Below are 15,918 nucleotides of genomic sequence, written 5' to 3'. Positions count from 1 at the left end.
GCTATGGTATAAAAAGTACAATCAATAAAATTGATTGTAACTTTTTTCTACAAGTGGTATTTTAAAAAGGATAACAGTTCCATAAAATAGAGATCTTTAGCTAAAAAATGAGCCCACTTGATAAATGTTGTGTGCAATTTTACTGTTTCATGTTGATGTTCACTTTCATTTGATCGGACCCTACACTGCTAAGTTAAAGCTTAGAAATCTGCACAATTCTGGTCTTCTCTATGGACCATTTCAGTCCAGAAAGCTACTTGACAATTGTTACTTAATTTTACATACAAAACATTCAGCTGGATTCTACAATAATACACAGAGCAGATTCAAACACTGCAAATTTCTCAACTAAAATTTACTAAACTAAAAATTCAGTACTTTTAACCCTTTTATGCATGAATTATGAGAACCTAAATGGGTCAAAACACAGTAGAGAGCAAACTATAATTGATTGCCATTCCAACATTTATTTCAATATAAAGTAGATCCTTGTTTTGGATAATCCCTTATGGTCCAGCTGAAGCAAAAATGAATTTAAAAGTAAAAATGTGGGTCAAATTGTCTCTAAAATGTCCCTTCAGAGAGATTTTGAATACAGTTTTTTGGCCCTAATCAAGATTTTTTTTCCTGAGTGTTTTTATTCCTCTTTATGCATGAAAAAAACAATGTGATTAAAAATTTGTTTTGTGAACCTATTTTTCATGGAGTTGCAAAAATATCCACTTAGCTGGACACCATGCATTTAATTTTTGAAGCAAAGAAACATGTATTTACTGATACACTGTGTGAAAACTATGAAATAATTTTTTTGAATGCTGTTAATCTGGTGTTTTGTCACATTTTAACATACTCTAATAATAGTTATTACTCACTTTATGGAGATAATATGCAAAAAAAAAACAAAAAACTTTTTGTTTAAGAAAAATGGTTTATTACAGTCTATTAACAACAGCAAGCAATTGATTTACACTCAAACATGTTACAGCAGATCAGGTTTATCAAGAACAGCAAAGTTACAGTAATGGTATGAATGGCAGTTTATGGGATGATGCATAGCGTCCACTGTGTTGGCTGATATGGAACTAAAACCATAAAATCCATGAATATACAAGAGAACAGTTTTGAATAACTGTCCACTGTGGTGACCACTATGCATGAAAGGGTTAATTATGACTGGTTGGGAAAATACAGTATGATCCACACTTTTAATTAAGCAAATGCAGAACATAGTATTTTAATAATCCATGGAAGTAATGAGTATAAATATTTTTGTCAATAAACAGCTGTAGTGCTTTAAACGTGTAAGTAAATCTAACTGGTGATACAGTATATTTGTGTGCTTGTTGTGAATTATGTGTTTTTGGGGTGTGTGTATTGTTCAAGCTGGGGGTAACGTTGTCATGGATCATTTCCACACACGGCATGTGACAGAACAGCACAGTGAAGGCGGTGCTTCCTGTTAGATTAGTGTGTGTACTGAACTGTTACTGAACTACCGCTGAGCTGCTGGAATCGCTGGAGGACCACTGGAGAAATGATTATCCAGACACCAGTGGGCTGCTGGCTGCTCCCACTGGCAAAGCAATCACTGTGTTATTTGGGATAGAATGAATTACTGAACATTTTGAGATTAGACCTCTTAATCCCCAAATGAACAGCTCAGGGAATTAATAGAGACTTTACCAACATTGTGTGTCGCATCTGTATTGTCTATGTTTTATTCTGCACCATCAGTTATTCTGTGTTTTTTTTTTACTGTGTCTTCTTTTATTGTGGATTTTAAGCGACTGTTCATGTTGGAGTTGTTCTCTCATAGCAGGTCCTGTAGAGTTAGAATAAAATAATATCCTCTCCATTTGGTTTCCCTTTGTAGTTGATCCAACTCTGTGCCGTCACACGCCTCCTGTGGCCATATTTGATTTGCTGTGGCCCTGACCCAAGCTCTACTGTGTCTCCTCTGATTACCATGAATCAGAAATATCTGCAGAAACCAGAGATGGGCAAAACAAACAAAACAAAACAAAAAAAAGAAACAATAAAACAAACACAAAAAAAGAGAAAAGAACAAGAAAGTTGAAATAAAGGCTACACAGGATGCATTGGATCTCTTTTTTCTTGTACAAAGAAGTGCATTTGTGTGATATTGACAGAAAAGGTTGTGCCCTATGGGTGTTTCCAGCAGCTCTCTCTCCAACACTGATACCTGGTTTAAGACACTGCTTGTACCATCTCCTTTCATCTACTGTGAGATTGGTGATTAGATTGAAGAGCACAGCAGAGGGGAGAGAAGTCCTCCCCTCCACACGAGAGGAAAGGCAATGTTCCACAAGACTACACTTTCATTACTCAAAATAAATCTCCATTAAACAAATGCCAAATGCATAATTAGGCTATAGGAATAATTATAAATGTGATTAGTTTCTTCATGGGCAGACCTGTGTAAATTGTGATTGACACCCAGTGAATTCAGAGTGCATAAATCTAGCTGCAGAGATACGCAGACACACAATGACGGGCGTCAGAATACAGACGCGACAAAGGCATTCAGGGCAAAGGTGGTTGTATATATGTCCCATTTATAACCCATTACAAACAAGACTGTTGTAAGATTTAAAACAACAAAACATGTTAGAGTAACAGTATAATATATAGTATAATAACAAATAGGACATTTCATTCTATTGATATAAACTATACAATGGTCAGTTACATGGATTTACATACTGTTTTTACAGACAAATACTGTTAATAGATACAGATATACATACTGTTTCATAGATTTTCATGGGTTATACATACTGTTAATATTACTCATAAGAGATCTAAAGGACTTGAGTTTTCATATATTGTAAGTTATACTTCCTCCCACTCCTTTCTGAATGTGCAAATGAAGTCATACTTTGCTTTCATTTGTATGTATGTTTTTTTCTCTCCATGATTTCTTACTATCTGTTTTATTTCTAAGGACTAAGAAAGATTACTTTGTTTTGTTGTATATTTGAAATAAACTAAACAAAAAAAAATAGATAGATAGATAGATAGATAGATAGATAGATAGATAGATAGATAGATAGATAGATAGATAGATAGATAGATAGATAGATAGATAGATAGATAGATAGATAGATAGATAGATAGATAGATAGATAGATAGATAGATAGATAGATAGATAGATATACTGTCACATACCATTAATATGTAAATTGTGCCAATTCATATTGTGTCTATTTTTATTTTTATTTTACTAAGCTCTATTCTTATGTTGCCTTGCTAGATTGTAAAATTTTTGTTATGTTTTCTTATCTTAAATTTTTGTTATGTTTTCTTATCTTATATTCAGTTTTTGTAATTTTATATTTGCTCTATTCTTATTTCTGTAGTAGTGGTGTTTTGTTAATATTGCTGCACTGACTAGAGCTGCACTCCTAATTTCATTGTATACACAATAATAATGAAGTCTATTCTATTCTATTCTATTCTATTCTATTCTATTCTATTCTATTCTATTCTATTCTATTCTATTCTATTCTATTCTATTCTTATATAGTTTTAGTTGAATCTGCTCATTATGCCTGTGTATGTATTCTATACTGTATGTAATTTGATTTATTTAACCATAACAGACAGTATGAAAAGCAGTTACATGACACAATAAAAAAAGACAAAAGAATAACATATACAGTACAATACATATATGAAATAAAACAATAATTATGGGATGTTTCATTGCTGGGCTGCAAAATCTTTTTTTATATTGTGACAAATATCAGTGTTATCATTTTGATTTTGTCTTCATTCTTCATTTTGTTTTATACTGTCATCTATGCTTACGCCATGCTTCAGAGTTTGCTTCTACTTAATTTTGCTCATTGTTGGCATTTTTTTTTTTTTTTTAAATTGTAATTGTAATTATAATTTTAAATGTTCTACCACAAAATCTCTGAAATATTTGTCATGTTCTGACCATAAATCATCATTTTAAAATAAAAGTAAATGTGGACTTTCTTCTACTCTTACTGAGAAAAGAAAATAAGAAACAGTTGCGGAAAAAAATATTTGACCATCAAGTCATCAAAAACAATGGTTATGCAATCCAGTATTAACTCCTGTGTGTATCGTGTGACTAAAACAGAAAAGAAAACACGGAATGCCTAAAAACACTGTTTTTGTCAGTGCAGTGCCATAGGTATTGATGTAAGAACTGAAGTGATTTTGGTTATTATCAAGAAAACATGGAAAATGTCTAGATATCAGCTCTGAAATTAAACTCTTATGAGCTATTTTTGTTGTTATCATTATATTTGTCCAAACAAATGTACCTTTAGTTGTACCAGACATTAAAATGAACAAGAAACTGAAGAAAACAAGGGTGGTCTAATATCTTTTTCCACGACTGTATATTGATTTGACAATTATTGTGACAGTTATTAGTGACTGATATGAACAGTTTAGTCCTGATAATATTTTTAAAATCAAGTCCTCCAAGATATAGGTATGACATTTTTATATACAGTGTTGTCCATGTACACGTTCAGATACAGATTAACTTTATTGATTGTCAGGGGGAAAATAACTTTTTTAATCAGTTCAATAAAATAAAATAAAAAAATGCATCATCAGTGTCTGATGGTAGTGGACACCTGTTAGTCCTGCATCTTAATGAGGTATGTAGCACATGCTTAAAAAGAAAGCAGTATTGGTTAAGAGATGCTCTAAATTATGCAACCAAGACAAATTTATAGTCTAAGTTGCTGTAATTAATACACGTTTCTGCTTTCAAACTCCTCCTATTCAACAGGACCAACCCAGTCCAGTAGACTTTAGTGTTTAATCTGTATGAACAAAAGTCAGTCAGTATTCTCTTCAAAAGGAAGCGATTATAGCCAGGGCCTTGATCTGTCCGACTGCTCCCGGATCCCGCTGGCAGGGCAGGCCTCATATCCATCAAAATGTGGATCCCATTATTACCAGTCTGCGTCTGCTGTGGATTCCACTTTACACTCAGCTTTCATCTCCAAACCCATCTCTTATGGAAACAATAACCAGCCAGATCTCAGCCTTTTGAACTCACCAGGTGGGGGCAGCAATGCAGATATGAGCTGAACAGGTGAGGGTTTCGGGGTTTTTTTTGCATCTTTTGTTCAAATGCTGAAGCAAGACTGTCAATACATGCAGTAAAACCAGCGTCAGCAGGTTTAATACATATGCAAAAGGACCAGACAGGTTGTATGTGGCTTCTTTTACATTTTAATGGAAAAACCTGGGATGTCAGATCAAACCATTGATAGAAAATGAAACATTTCTATGCCTCTACAAGCAGAAACCAAAGGAGACATTTTCACGTTACAGGATCCAGAAGTGGCCTTTGAAAACTAATCTCCAGATTCACATGGCTTCACACATTCCAAAAAAAACAGCAAACCACAGCAGGTCATTAAGGTATCAAAAGACCACACGACACACCATTATATCTTCACATTTATTGTGCAGTGACTTTTATATACATACATTTTATACACCTAATTTACATGAACAGAAATAAATTAATCTGCTAATGTTTAACTCATCTGGCTTTAGTGTTGCCACCGGACACAGCAATCTTTGAAGGAGAAAAAGCACAATAATCCCAAGTGACACATGAGTGACAAGGCAGTAGAATGAGTCAATGTAGTCTAGTTTTCATTAGTGTTGATACAATACACATAAAAAGAAGCAGTCGGTAAGAGTTTTCATTATCTTTTACAAACACAAAACAAGCAATAGTGTTTTAAAATGCACACTTGTAATCTACAGTACATGAGCCTTTGCAAAATATTGTATTTAGTGGACTGAGTGGATGCATTCTGGTGCAGTTCTGCCTGTAGGCACATCTGTTTTTTTCTGTAGTGAGGTCAGTTTGCCTGAGGATGTTGAGCAAGTTGACCCGAGTTCAGCCATACGTAGCTAATGAGTACCCTACAGAGGTCACCATAACAAAAAGTCTTACCAACTGCATCTTTGACATTAGAGATGACTATTACTATTGTGCTACATACAGTATTGATCACTGACAGACTCACAAAGATAAAGTACAAGTTGTCTAATTAGTTTCATCTTTATAAAAAGTAAATCTAACAGGCTAATGAGAAAAATCATCTTAACTGTGTACATTTTAGTGTGTGGAAATAATAAAAAATACATTACTCGGAGTGGCCAGGGTCCACACACATCAAAACATGTGGCGAGGATAAAATAAAAACGTAAACCACTGGAGAAATCATCTGTAGGTTTCTGATATACACAAACTGTAAATACAAACATTAACCTGCTGTCTTTTCAGTCTGGAGGAACGGACAGGAAGTCTAACTTTCTACTGCTAGCTGATGATAAATACCAACACGAACTAGAGTGACATGCCTATGAACACGAAACAACACATCAACTCCAGCCTCCTCTCACCATACAGAAGCACGGATACTCAATTTACAGGATACATTGATGGGTCGTTAGCATTAAACTGCCGTGAGCAGCGATAAGTCTAAGCTAAAACATGCAGCTTGTGGTGAGGTTCTACAGTACTATTCAGTAGTTGTTGGTGGTAAACGGCTGTGTGAAAACCCAGAGTTTGAATTTTTTATTACTATAATTTCTATAACAACATATTAATTGTCAACATGGCTCTGTTGTTCCATTTGCCTCGCACCCAACCAGGCCAGACTCTCTCATTAAAATGAACAGATAATCATATGGCAGCCATCATTATCACACCATAGAGGAACATCTGATTATTGCACACTAGCACTGAACTTGCAAATGTTCATGCAGAATTAATGAGAAACACACCACACTCAAATCAGTGGTTGCTCACTCGGTGAGAGATGACCATATAGTTCTTTGGAAGACTAAAATACATTGTTTGGGTGGGTTGAGCACACATAACTACGTGGCAAACTAACGAGGCGCCTACAGCGCGTACAATCTAAGGTGGTGAGGAGAAAGGTGCGATGATATTTCAGAAAATCAATATTATGATACTTGACACCAACTGACGACTGCATTACAGTACCTCTTTAGACAGTAGAAAAGGAGGAGTGTTAAGAGTATGAGAACTGCAAAGGTGCGAAAGAGAACAAGACCATTTCTGTGAGAATCTAGCAACATCTTTTCAAGCAAACTCTAGCATCTGCATGTAAAATATATTACATCCATTATCCAACATTCATAGCATTGTTTCTGTTAAAACACAAAAATAGTTAAAGACTCACAGAAAGAATCCCAGCACAAAAACCATGGATGCAAGGGTTTCATCTGTTTGGAGATGACATTTGAAAATAATTGCATTGAGTGAAAGCCAAAAGGAAATTCATGTAATCTTTTCAGTCACACTTTTTCACAGGAACTACTCCACACACACACTTACACTACCGACCAGACATGTGAGACAGTCATAAGGCGAAAGTGTGGCAGAATGATGAGGAGACATGAGTGAGAGTGAGAAGGGGTTGTTGTGATGGGCTTTGTGTTTAATGGACTGTGGATCATCTTCGCTTCAGCTCAAGGAGATTGAGAGCCTGACCTGTAGCTCTTAAAGCTGCCCAGCAGACTCTGGACCCCCTTCTTGACCCGTCGAGCCACAGAATCAGCAGGGGGAGTGGGCAGGCAGGAGGCGAGGCTCGGCGGACGTGCATCCAGACATTTCTGGTATCGAAGCTGTAGAAATTACAACACACAAAGCATTTATATTCTATTTCTAGACAACAGTCTATTTGGGCCAAGCTTTGAAACAGGGAAGAAAACCCCCCCACAAATAATAATAATAATAATAATAATAATGCCTTTATCAAGCACTGGCAACCGCTTTTCCATTGATCCTCAAATTGCGCAAATATAACTTAAATTAGAAGTTTTTGCGCTGACAAGAGGTGGTCTTTCAGGGATAGTGCAATTGGTATATCACACAAAACTGCAATGGAAAGACCTTTTTCCGCAACTACAGTCACTTGAATAAAAAAGCCTGGATGTTGACGGACGTTACAACAAGAAAAGAAGAGTTTTAAAAGAAACATGGCGCGGTATGTGTGGACACACCAGGAAACCGAATCATTTTTTAATTTAGAACGGGACAGAGGGGTAATATATAATAATAATGAATATATCTGAAAATCTACGTGATATTTACATTCTCATGTCTTCTCATGTCATCTCGCGATAACAAACAAATCATCGCATTTATGATTTAATGGAAAAACCGACATTATGCACCACTGTTTTTTTGACATTTGGTAAATACCGGTAAAGTTTTGCGCATGTCCAATGGAAAAGCCACTACTGTCTCTTCATCAGAAATTAACCATAAATCATCTGTAATTGTACATATTGAATTCCAACTCACCATACAGGCAGCCTGTACAGCTTCACTCAGACTGGCAGCATTGGGTTCGCACCAAAACATATGACAGGTGAAGTCTCGTGGTCCCTCCGCCATGATGAAAGCAAAGGTGTGAACATCTTTCCCCACACCCATGAAAGACAGAAAACGCACCCTGCACTCTGACAGCACCTCCTCATCCTGGAGTTGGTACAATTAACAACAGAACAAAAGGTGTTTTAACACTTTATACTCTTTTACTTCCTTCTATCTCAGAAAGTTAGACCATGTTCGGTTTGTTTTCCGTTACCTGTCTTGATAGTATTGTTAGTGTGGCTGGTGCGATATTCACGGAGACAGGAGTCCAGTCACTTTTGTCTTTGCCGTCCATTGCAGCTGCTACTGCTTCATTGATTACATCCATTCCTGAGAAATGCAAAAGGCACATTACACACACAACATATCACATCACATAGAGCACTACTGCAGAGAATGCCCAAGACCCAATAAGTACAGTATAATATGTTTTCTGTCATTTCTTACCCACTGGCTTTGCCACAGGTTCACAACCAAGGTAATAAACATGGAAGCGCTGGAAAAGTTCATTTTTTGGAGCAGGAAACTCTGTTGAGAAAGAGGTTGTGTTACGTGACCTGATTTCATGCTGTGAATAAAAGTGCTGGTAAAATGTTCAAAGACATGAAGTTTTGTGCTTTACCTTCAATAGGGATGACCATAGGTTTATTGGGATCGGAGTTGAACCTACTCGCCCCCGGCTTGGATGCCTTTCTTTCATTCATTATCTGTGTCAGATTTGATCAATGACATGTTACAATGACAAAGAAACAAAAAAAACAGAGCAGTAATATTCTAAATTGATGATAACATCTTACCTTTGAGCACATCTCATGTAAACTGGTGGCAATGTTCTTGGCAGGTGAATCACAGCGGAAAACATGACACTTGAGAACTTGAGTCAGGTTGTCTCGAGCCACATAAGCAAAATCCCTATGAATTAAATCATATGAAATAAAGAGAACAGTCATATATTGAAATATGATTTAGGTCACACATGTGAGCCATTTTAACACAAATACAGTAAATTTTTACACATAAACAAACAACTGTACAAGACAATACATTTACACAACAGACATGAATCAGTTAAGAATACCTTTCCCTGTTCATGATGGAAAATGCAGCATGAAAGAAAAAAAACTGCATATTAGAAGACACCAATGCAGAGACAGGCATCAACAGGAAAATCAGGACTGCTGCAGTAACTTTTACAATCCAGCAGAGGGCAGTAGTGTACAAGGAATACACTGTAATGAGTCATAAATATGTCAAAAAGGCTGTGGTTTACAGCAGGAATGAGCTTTTATAGTCAGATACAGAAAACCGGTAATATATTGAATAATGTCTGAAATTAAAATGACTTTTATCTTGTAGAAAAATTCTGGTTGTTACTTAAAAGTTCAATTGCTTTCTTTTTTCTTTCCTTTCTTTTTTCCTTCTACAGTGCTCCTTTGTAAGAAAAATATAACATTTATAAAATTGAGGTTTTGTACTTTAATGTGAAGGAAAAAATGCTTTAGACCATGTATTTAAAATATGAATAAATCACATGTTCAAAACCTGGTGTAGATTTGGTTTCTTTTGTGTTTCTTGTCACTTGTGGAAGGATACTAACCTGCCATTGTCTCTACCAACACCCCAAACACGGATGCTGCCTATTGGCTGAGTGTGAAGCAGTGTCTGGCCCAAAGGGTCAATCAGATTCATGGTGTCATTCTCCAGGACCATCAGCATATCCTTACCCTGATAAAAAAACACAAACAATGTATATATCATTGTCTTTGTCAGTGTCATGTGACAAATAAAGATTCTATTCTATTCTATTCTATTCATACTCAGTATAAATGGCCTGGAACAAAACACTTCTCTCTTTTGAGACATTTGTGGTTTATCATTAGGCACATTTATCTCAAGAAGTTTGTTACATATAAACTCCTACCGTTGTGCTAAGTTTCTGTGAATCTCATACAAAATCAAACAAAGCAATTTTTCAATAAGGATTCTAAAACAGCTAAAAAATATATTTTGCTGTTCACATTTCTAAGTGAATAAATCATATTAAACCACAAGTCTACTAAATTGTTTTGTGGCCTAGACACTGTAACAGATGGATATAAATGAATGTGTCTCTTTTTTTTAAAATTTTTTCCACAATTAAAGTAGACATTACAGAAGGTGTAGCCATGTGTCTCTGAGGTCAAATGAAATCCTCTCACCTCTCCCCAGATACCAGCAGTGTCATGAATGTTGTGTTTGTGATAAGAAAGCTGCCTGATGCAATTGTTGACAGCAACGCTGCTCTTGCCTGGAGCCATGTCCTCCTCAGACATCTCCACCCAGCCGAGGGAACGCACTGCAAAACACTAAAAACAACAAATGAAACTTATTAGTGGGGAATATGGCTGCACTGAGAAAGGACAATCAAAGGGGAATTTATCCTTTGAAATTGAGAACCAGCCACCAACCCTAACATTCTGCCTAATTTGCGCTTAATGTATGGAGCTTGGAAAGACTCATTTACCTTGGTTTCTAACCCTGTAGACAGTGGAGCGAGCTTTTCCTCTTCTTCAGACTGGGAGCAATTGTAGCTATAATGACAGAGAAAGAAAAAAAATACTGAAGCACAAAAAAAAAAAAAAAAAACTGTTGAAAAGATAAAATGCATCATTTCCCATTAATTACCTAAACTTTGGCAGCCTACGATTGTAAAATTTGTCTCGCCCCATAATGAGCTGAAAACATTTTTAAACTTCTTATAATAACATAAAAGATCTCTAATGTTGTGATTTGCGCTGCTTCAGTAAAGCATCTCTGTAAAACAAGAATTACTGCACATTGGGCATCTGTAGCCACCAGCTGGCTCACTGAGTGCTGTAATTCTTCACCACCTTAATCATCATGACTTAATTTTATCAGTGGCAACAAAGCAACACATTATACACATTCTTGCAGGTTAAAATAGACTAAATGAACACTTTTAGTGCTGTCAGACTCTTAACAACCACTATAATATAACAGCCAAGCAATATTAATGGTACATATAACCCATGATGCAATGCTGTCTGTAAAACATTTTAATTAAACAACAGTAAAATATCAATGTGGAATACTAGGATACATTACAGTTACATAACTGGGTGGTTAAGTTTTCTACATGAAGCAAAAGAGCTTTACATATTGGTCAGTTTTTATTGGTATCCAAATCTGTGGGAAAGACTGAAATTAACTATTTATAAACAACCTTCTTTAACAAACACCACATACTTCAGGTTAATGGATGCATAGCGTAGAGTTGCTCCCTCAAACTCCTTCAGACTTTGATCCGATGCGACTTCTCCCTCCTGTGTGCAGTTTAAAAAAAAAAAAAGATCTTTTACAATAAAAATATAGCTGAACAAGTGTTGTGTGTAGAACACCAATGTAATGTTGAATAAAATTAACAGCCTGTGTCATTAGCCAATATTTTCTTATCATAAACACTAGTATCAACGAATAAACTTCAAGATGTGTAAGCAGGTTTGCATCGGACATTTTCATTCAAGTTGAATCAATATCTACACAAGTTATTACATTCTTCCTCAGACTCACCTTCCATAGTTCCCCTTCCCCTTCACCAGTGCCTTCATCTGTATTGGAAAGGTGAGTCCAAGACTCCTGCCAAATGCAACATAGCATTAGTTTCTACTGACTCACCTGCCTGTGGTTCAATGTGAGTAAATCATATTCTGGATCCTACCTCAGGCTCCTCACAGGGTGTTGTCTCCAGGGACATACTGGAGGACATTATAGAGTCGCCCACTTTACCCAGGGGTGAAGGAGGCTCCCACTGTGTGGTGCCTGTGGGGATATGCCAGTAGTATGTGCCTGATGTGTCTCGAACTCTCATCCATCCTGAGGGCAGGTCTGTGTCCGTCTCAAAAGCACTGGAATCCCAGAAGGACTCTGAGAAGCAAAAAGGTAAAGACACAAAGAGAATATGGCTCATAGTGTCTTGCTGGTGTGTAAAAAGAAAGCTGAAAAAACAAACAGAGACTGAATAAAATGTATAAATGAGTATATATATATATATATATATATATATATATATATATATATATATATATATGCACACACACACACATATATATATGATTCTCACACTTTCCTAGTGAACACTGTCCAGGACATGAGTAGTTATCTAGATATATGACAGGCACTAATATGTAATAAAAATTACCACCTTACACTAAAATCTCTAATGAAAGTATTTCAGGTGTGAAATGTAATGTGTGGGTAAATGTAGTGTCATCATTACTATTATTTTATAATCTAAATCTGTTTTTCTTATGAATAATATTAACCTTTACTGTTGAACAATAATAAATACACAATTTAGCATACTGATAATCCTAGACTGAACTCTCAATACCCCCAAGCCTTGAGGTTTACTTATTAGTTAATCACAGCATGCTTCAGCCTCTGAATACTAACATGCAGTCTCTAATGTTGCACTCATTATTATCCAACTCTTTTGACAATAGCCCACATAAATTTTGGAGAACTCTAACCTGGTAGTGTTTTCTTAGTTGACAGATCATACACAAATGGTGAAATAATTTTTTACACAACACAAAATATAATTTTCCATATGTGTAGTGAACTGTTTCCATTGAGTTTACTGTAATTACTCTATTACTGCGTATGATTATTCTTTATTACCTTCTTTCCTTTAAAGTATTTCTACACTGGTACCCGAATTAAATGTAAATACCTCATCCACCAATTTACTGAGTTAATGATGTTGTATCTTAGTATAACAGCATGGCTTAAAGATGATAAACTCTTGTACCTCTGTTGCCATTTGGAGAGCTGTCTCCTGTGTTGTCCTGAGACAGGGCTGACCAGCTGGTCTCTTCATCAACAGGTGTCCCATTCATGTTGGAGAAGAGGAGGCAGGCATTCCTCCCCACAACACTGCCCTCTCGGTGGGACTCTGCATTACTCTGCGCTTCTGCCACTTTTTCTCCTCTGGTAACCCCTGATGTCTCTTCATCTTCCTCTGATTTTTCTTCCTTCTCCTTATCATCTTCTTCCCTCTTATTCTCTTTCTCTTCTGTGGACTCCAGAGTGTCAATGAGAAGTGGCTCATTAAGGATGTTCTTGGACTCCTCCTGATTGAGACCAGGGGTCATTGCTATTTTAGGAGACTTGGTCTGTTCTTCGTTTCCCTGTTGTTCTTCCTGAGTGGTGTTCTGGGGAGCGAAATCCTCCTTGTTGCCATTTTGGCTGATATTGCAGTTATGATCCTGGTCCTGCTGGTTCTCGGCTACTTTCCGCAGCTGGTTCTGGCCTTCCTTGACCCACTTAGCATTGTTGCCAGTGGATTCCTGATCACACCAATGGCTGCTATCGTTGAGTTTATTTTTTAACTCTTCATCTTGCTTTTGTTTGCTCGCAATATATGGCATGTCTTCGTCTTCATGGCCACCCATGTTATCGTTCCATATAACAGCTCTAATGGAGACAGATTCAGATGGTTAGCATTAGCACGCTAGCTAACAGGCTAACGATTCAACATACACAGAAATGTGTCATTTCTACATTCGAGTCATTAAAATCCAGCGACTATTACTGAGTATCACTACATACAATGTCACATTTATCAGTAAACAGAGATTAAAATGGGAAAATATCAACATTTCGAACAGGCAATGAAGTTAGTTTCTTATTAGCACATCACAAGTCGCGCATTATCACTGCTACTTTCACTGTCGGATTTTTGGGACTAGTATCAAACGTACTTCGATAGCTTTACCTTCCATTTGCCAACACGACCTCTTGTACTTCAGATTTTTAGCCATCTACGATATGATACAGGAGCTCAGTGCATTACCATACATTTCACTGGTCAACTAGTAGCTAAAAAACGTTCTATAAGTATTCTGCAATTGATAATACGGTGTTTTTTTCAGCTGCCATCCCCGCAGCTGGAAAGAACGGGCAGTTTTCACCATCCTTACCGTCGTCATCTTGGCTAAGCTAACATTTGCTCCTAAGCTAGCTAGCTAAAGTATGCAAATAGATAATGCAGAACAAATGTGAAGACACAGATTTTTCGCGCATATATCAAAGATTTCTACTCACCAGCTCCACCAAACCCCCTGTTTTCGAGATATGTCGAATTATGTGAGATAACTACATATTTCCGCAGATCGTGAGGGCCTGCTCCGTTTCTAGGTGGTGTTTTCTGTCAGTGGGCTCGACTAGTGATGGAGGGCGAACCTGCGTCATGGGTCCACGTCACGGTAAGAGCCCACAGCTACCACTCAAAAAGAAAAAAAAAAAAAAAAAAAAAAAAACTCACTATCTTAATTTATTTAGGAAATTATGGGCGTAATCCTCCGCATTTTTAGTTCTGTCGAGTAAATGTCATCTGTAAGACAATTATAAAACATACGGTCCGTGAATGCAGCTGTATTTATATCATCGCACTCACAAACACATGGAACAACTAACACATTTTAAAAACAAAATATTAAGAGAAGAAACTCAAATTAAGGCACAAAAGGCCACATTGTCAACTAATATATGAGATTGTGGGGGAAAAAAAATCAGATTTTATTTTTGTTGTTTTTGAGGTAAACAGAGGTTGGACACTCATGCTGGAGAATGTTTTCCTCAGTGTACATATAGTACAAGTGATCAAGTTCTTATCATTCTCATTCATTTTACAGCCGCCTGGTTTCGCTAATTATTTAACTATATACTAAAATATGAAAAGTTTAGTGACATCAACAGCCAAATGAAGTGTTAAAGTAAACCATATGTTCAATATAATACCAACATATGGATTTATATTTTACACAACTTATAAACGATCCAACACTGCACCCACACATTCAAGTAGTCCATATTTTTTCCTTTTTAATATACTTATATATAAATACATACATTTGTAGGCCTGTTAGTCATTCTTGATTTTGGCTTCAACTTGTGATACAGCACAAACGAGCAAGCTGGTGGAGTGGAGGCACAGAAATGATACAGAGGAATAAGAAACAACTGAACTGATAATTGACATCTTCAGAAAAAAAAAAAATAGCCAGAACCCCCCCCCCCCCCCCCAAAAAAAAAAAAAATTATATATATATATATAACAAGAATGCTAACACTTTCACCTTCACATCCATCAGTAGCAGCTTCTGATGTGGCCACAAAGAGGAGGAAAGGCAGTCCCCATGATCGACAACAAAAAACAAAGTGTACTTTCTGCATAAATCCATGAATAAATTACAGTCAAAGTTGCAGCAGTCATCCCTGACCCCTTGAAGAAAACAGGGTACATGTTTGTTTACAAAGATTGCCAGTACTCAATGTGAAAATAACTTGAGATTTAGCACAAACACTTATGAGACAGATGAAAATGGTAGAGAAAATATACTACAAATCATCACTGATTTTGAAGGGTTTGAAAATACTAACAAAATACACTAAAGATGCATGTGGGAAACTG

The 15,918-nt window shown here is 36.4% G+C and overlaps 1 protein-coding gene across 2 annotated transcripts; it reads right to left on the bottom strand.

Moving 5' to 3' along the window:
• Positions 1–5,461: 5,461 nt before the first annotated feature.
• On the bottom strand, positions 5,462–14,684 carry apbb1 (amyloid beta (A4) precursor protein-binding, family B, member 1 (Fe65)). Of its 2 annotated transcripts, XM_030152727.1 has the most exons (15): positions 14,550–14,684; positions 13,255–13,919; positions 12,163–12,368; positions 12,015–12,080; positions 11,691–11,767; positions 10,948–11,014; positions 10,643–10,789; positions 10,042–10,169; positions 9,523–9,528; positions 9,242–9,356; positions 9,067–9,151; positions 8,892–8,972; positions 8,659–8,774; positions 8,373–8,549; positions 5,462–7,690 (listed from the first exon to the last, which is right to left on the bottom strand). In XM_030152727.1, the coding sequence occupies exons 2-15, from the start codon at positions 13,895–13,897 to the stop codon at positions 7,535–7,537; spliced, it is 2,070 nt and encodes a 689-aa protein (XP_030008587.1). In that variant the 5' UTR covers positions 13,898–13,919; positions 14,550–14,684; the 3' UTR covers positions 5,462–7,534. The 2 variants fall into 2 exon arrangements, with proteins under 2 accessions (XP_030008587.1, XP_030008588.1); XM_030152728.1 differs by lacking the exon at positions 9,523–9,528 and having other exon boundaries at positions 7,535–7,690.
• Between the last annotated feature and the right edge of the window lie 1,234 nt (positions 14,685–15,918).

This window comes from Sphaeramia orbicularis, chromosome 13, assembly GCF_902148855.1.
Source record: "Sphaeramia orbicularis chromosome 13, fSphaOr1.1, whole genome shotgun sequence".
NCBI classification, from domain to species: Eukaryota; Metazoa; Chordata; class Actinopteri; order Kurtiformes; family Apogonidae; genus Sphaeramia; species Sphaeramia orbicularis.
The sequence above is the reverse complement of the archived record's forward strand: the minus strand, read 5'-3'. Positions and strand labels throughout refer to the sequence as shown.

Excerpts from the sequence above, each read along its gene's own strand:
- apbb1 (XM_030152727.1), bottom strand. The coding sequence starts at position 13,897 with ATGGGTGGCCATGAAGACGAAGACATGCCATATATTGCGAGCAAACAA. Across the intron at positions 9,152-9,241 it reads TACATGAGATGTGCTCAAAG|ATAATGAATGAAAGAAAGGC; the intron begins GTAAGATGTTAT and ends AATCTGACACAG. Across the intron at positions 8,775-8,891 it reads ACCTGTGGCAAAGCCAGTGG|GAATGGATGTAATCAATGAA; the intron begins GTAAGAAATGAC and ends TGCATTTCTCAG.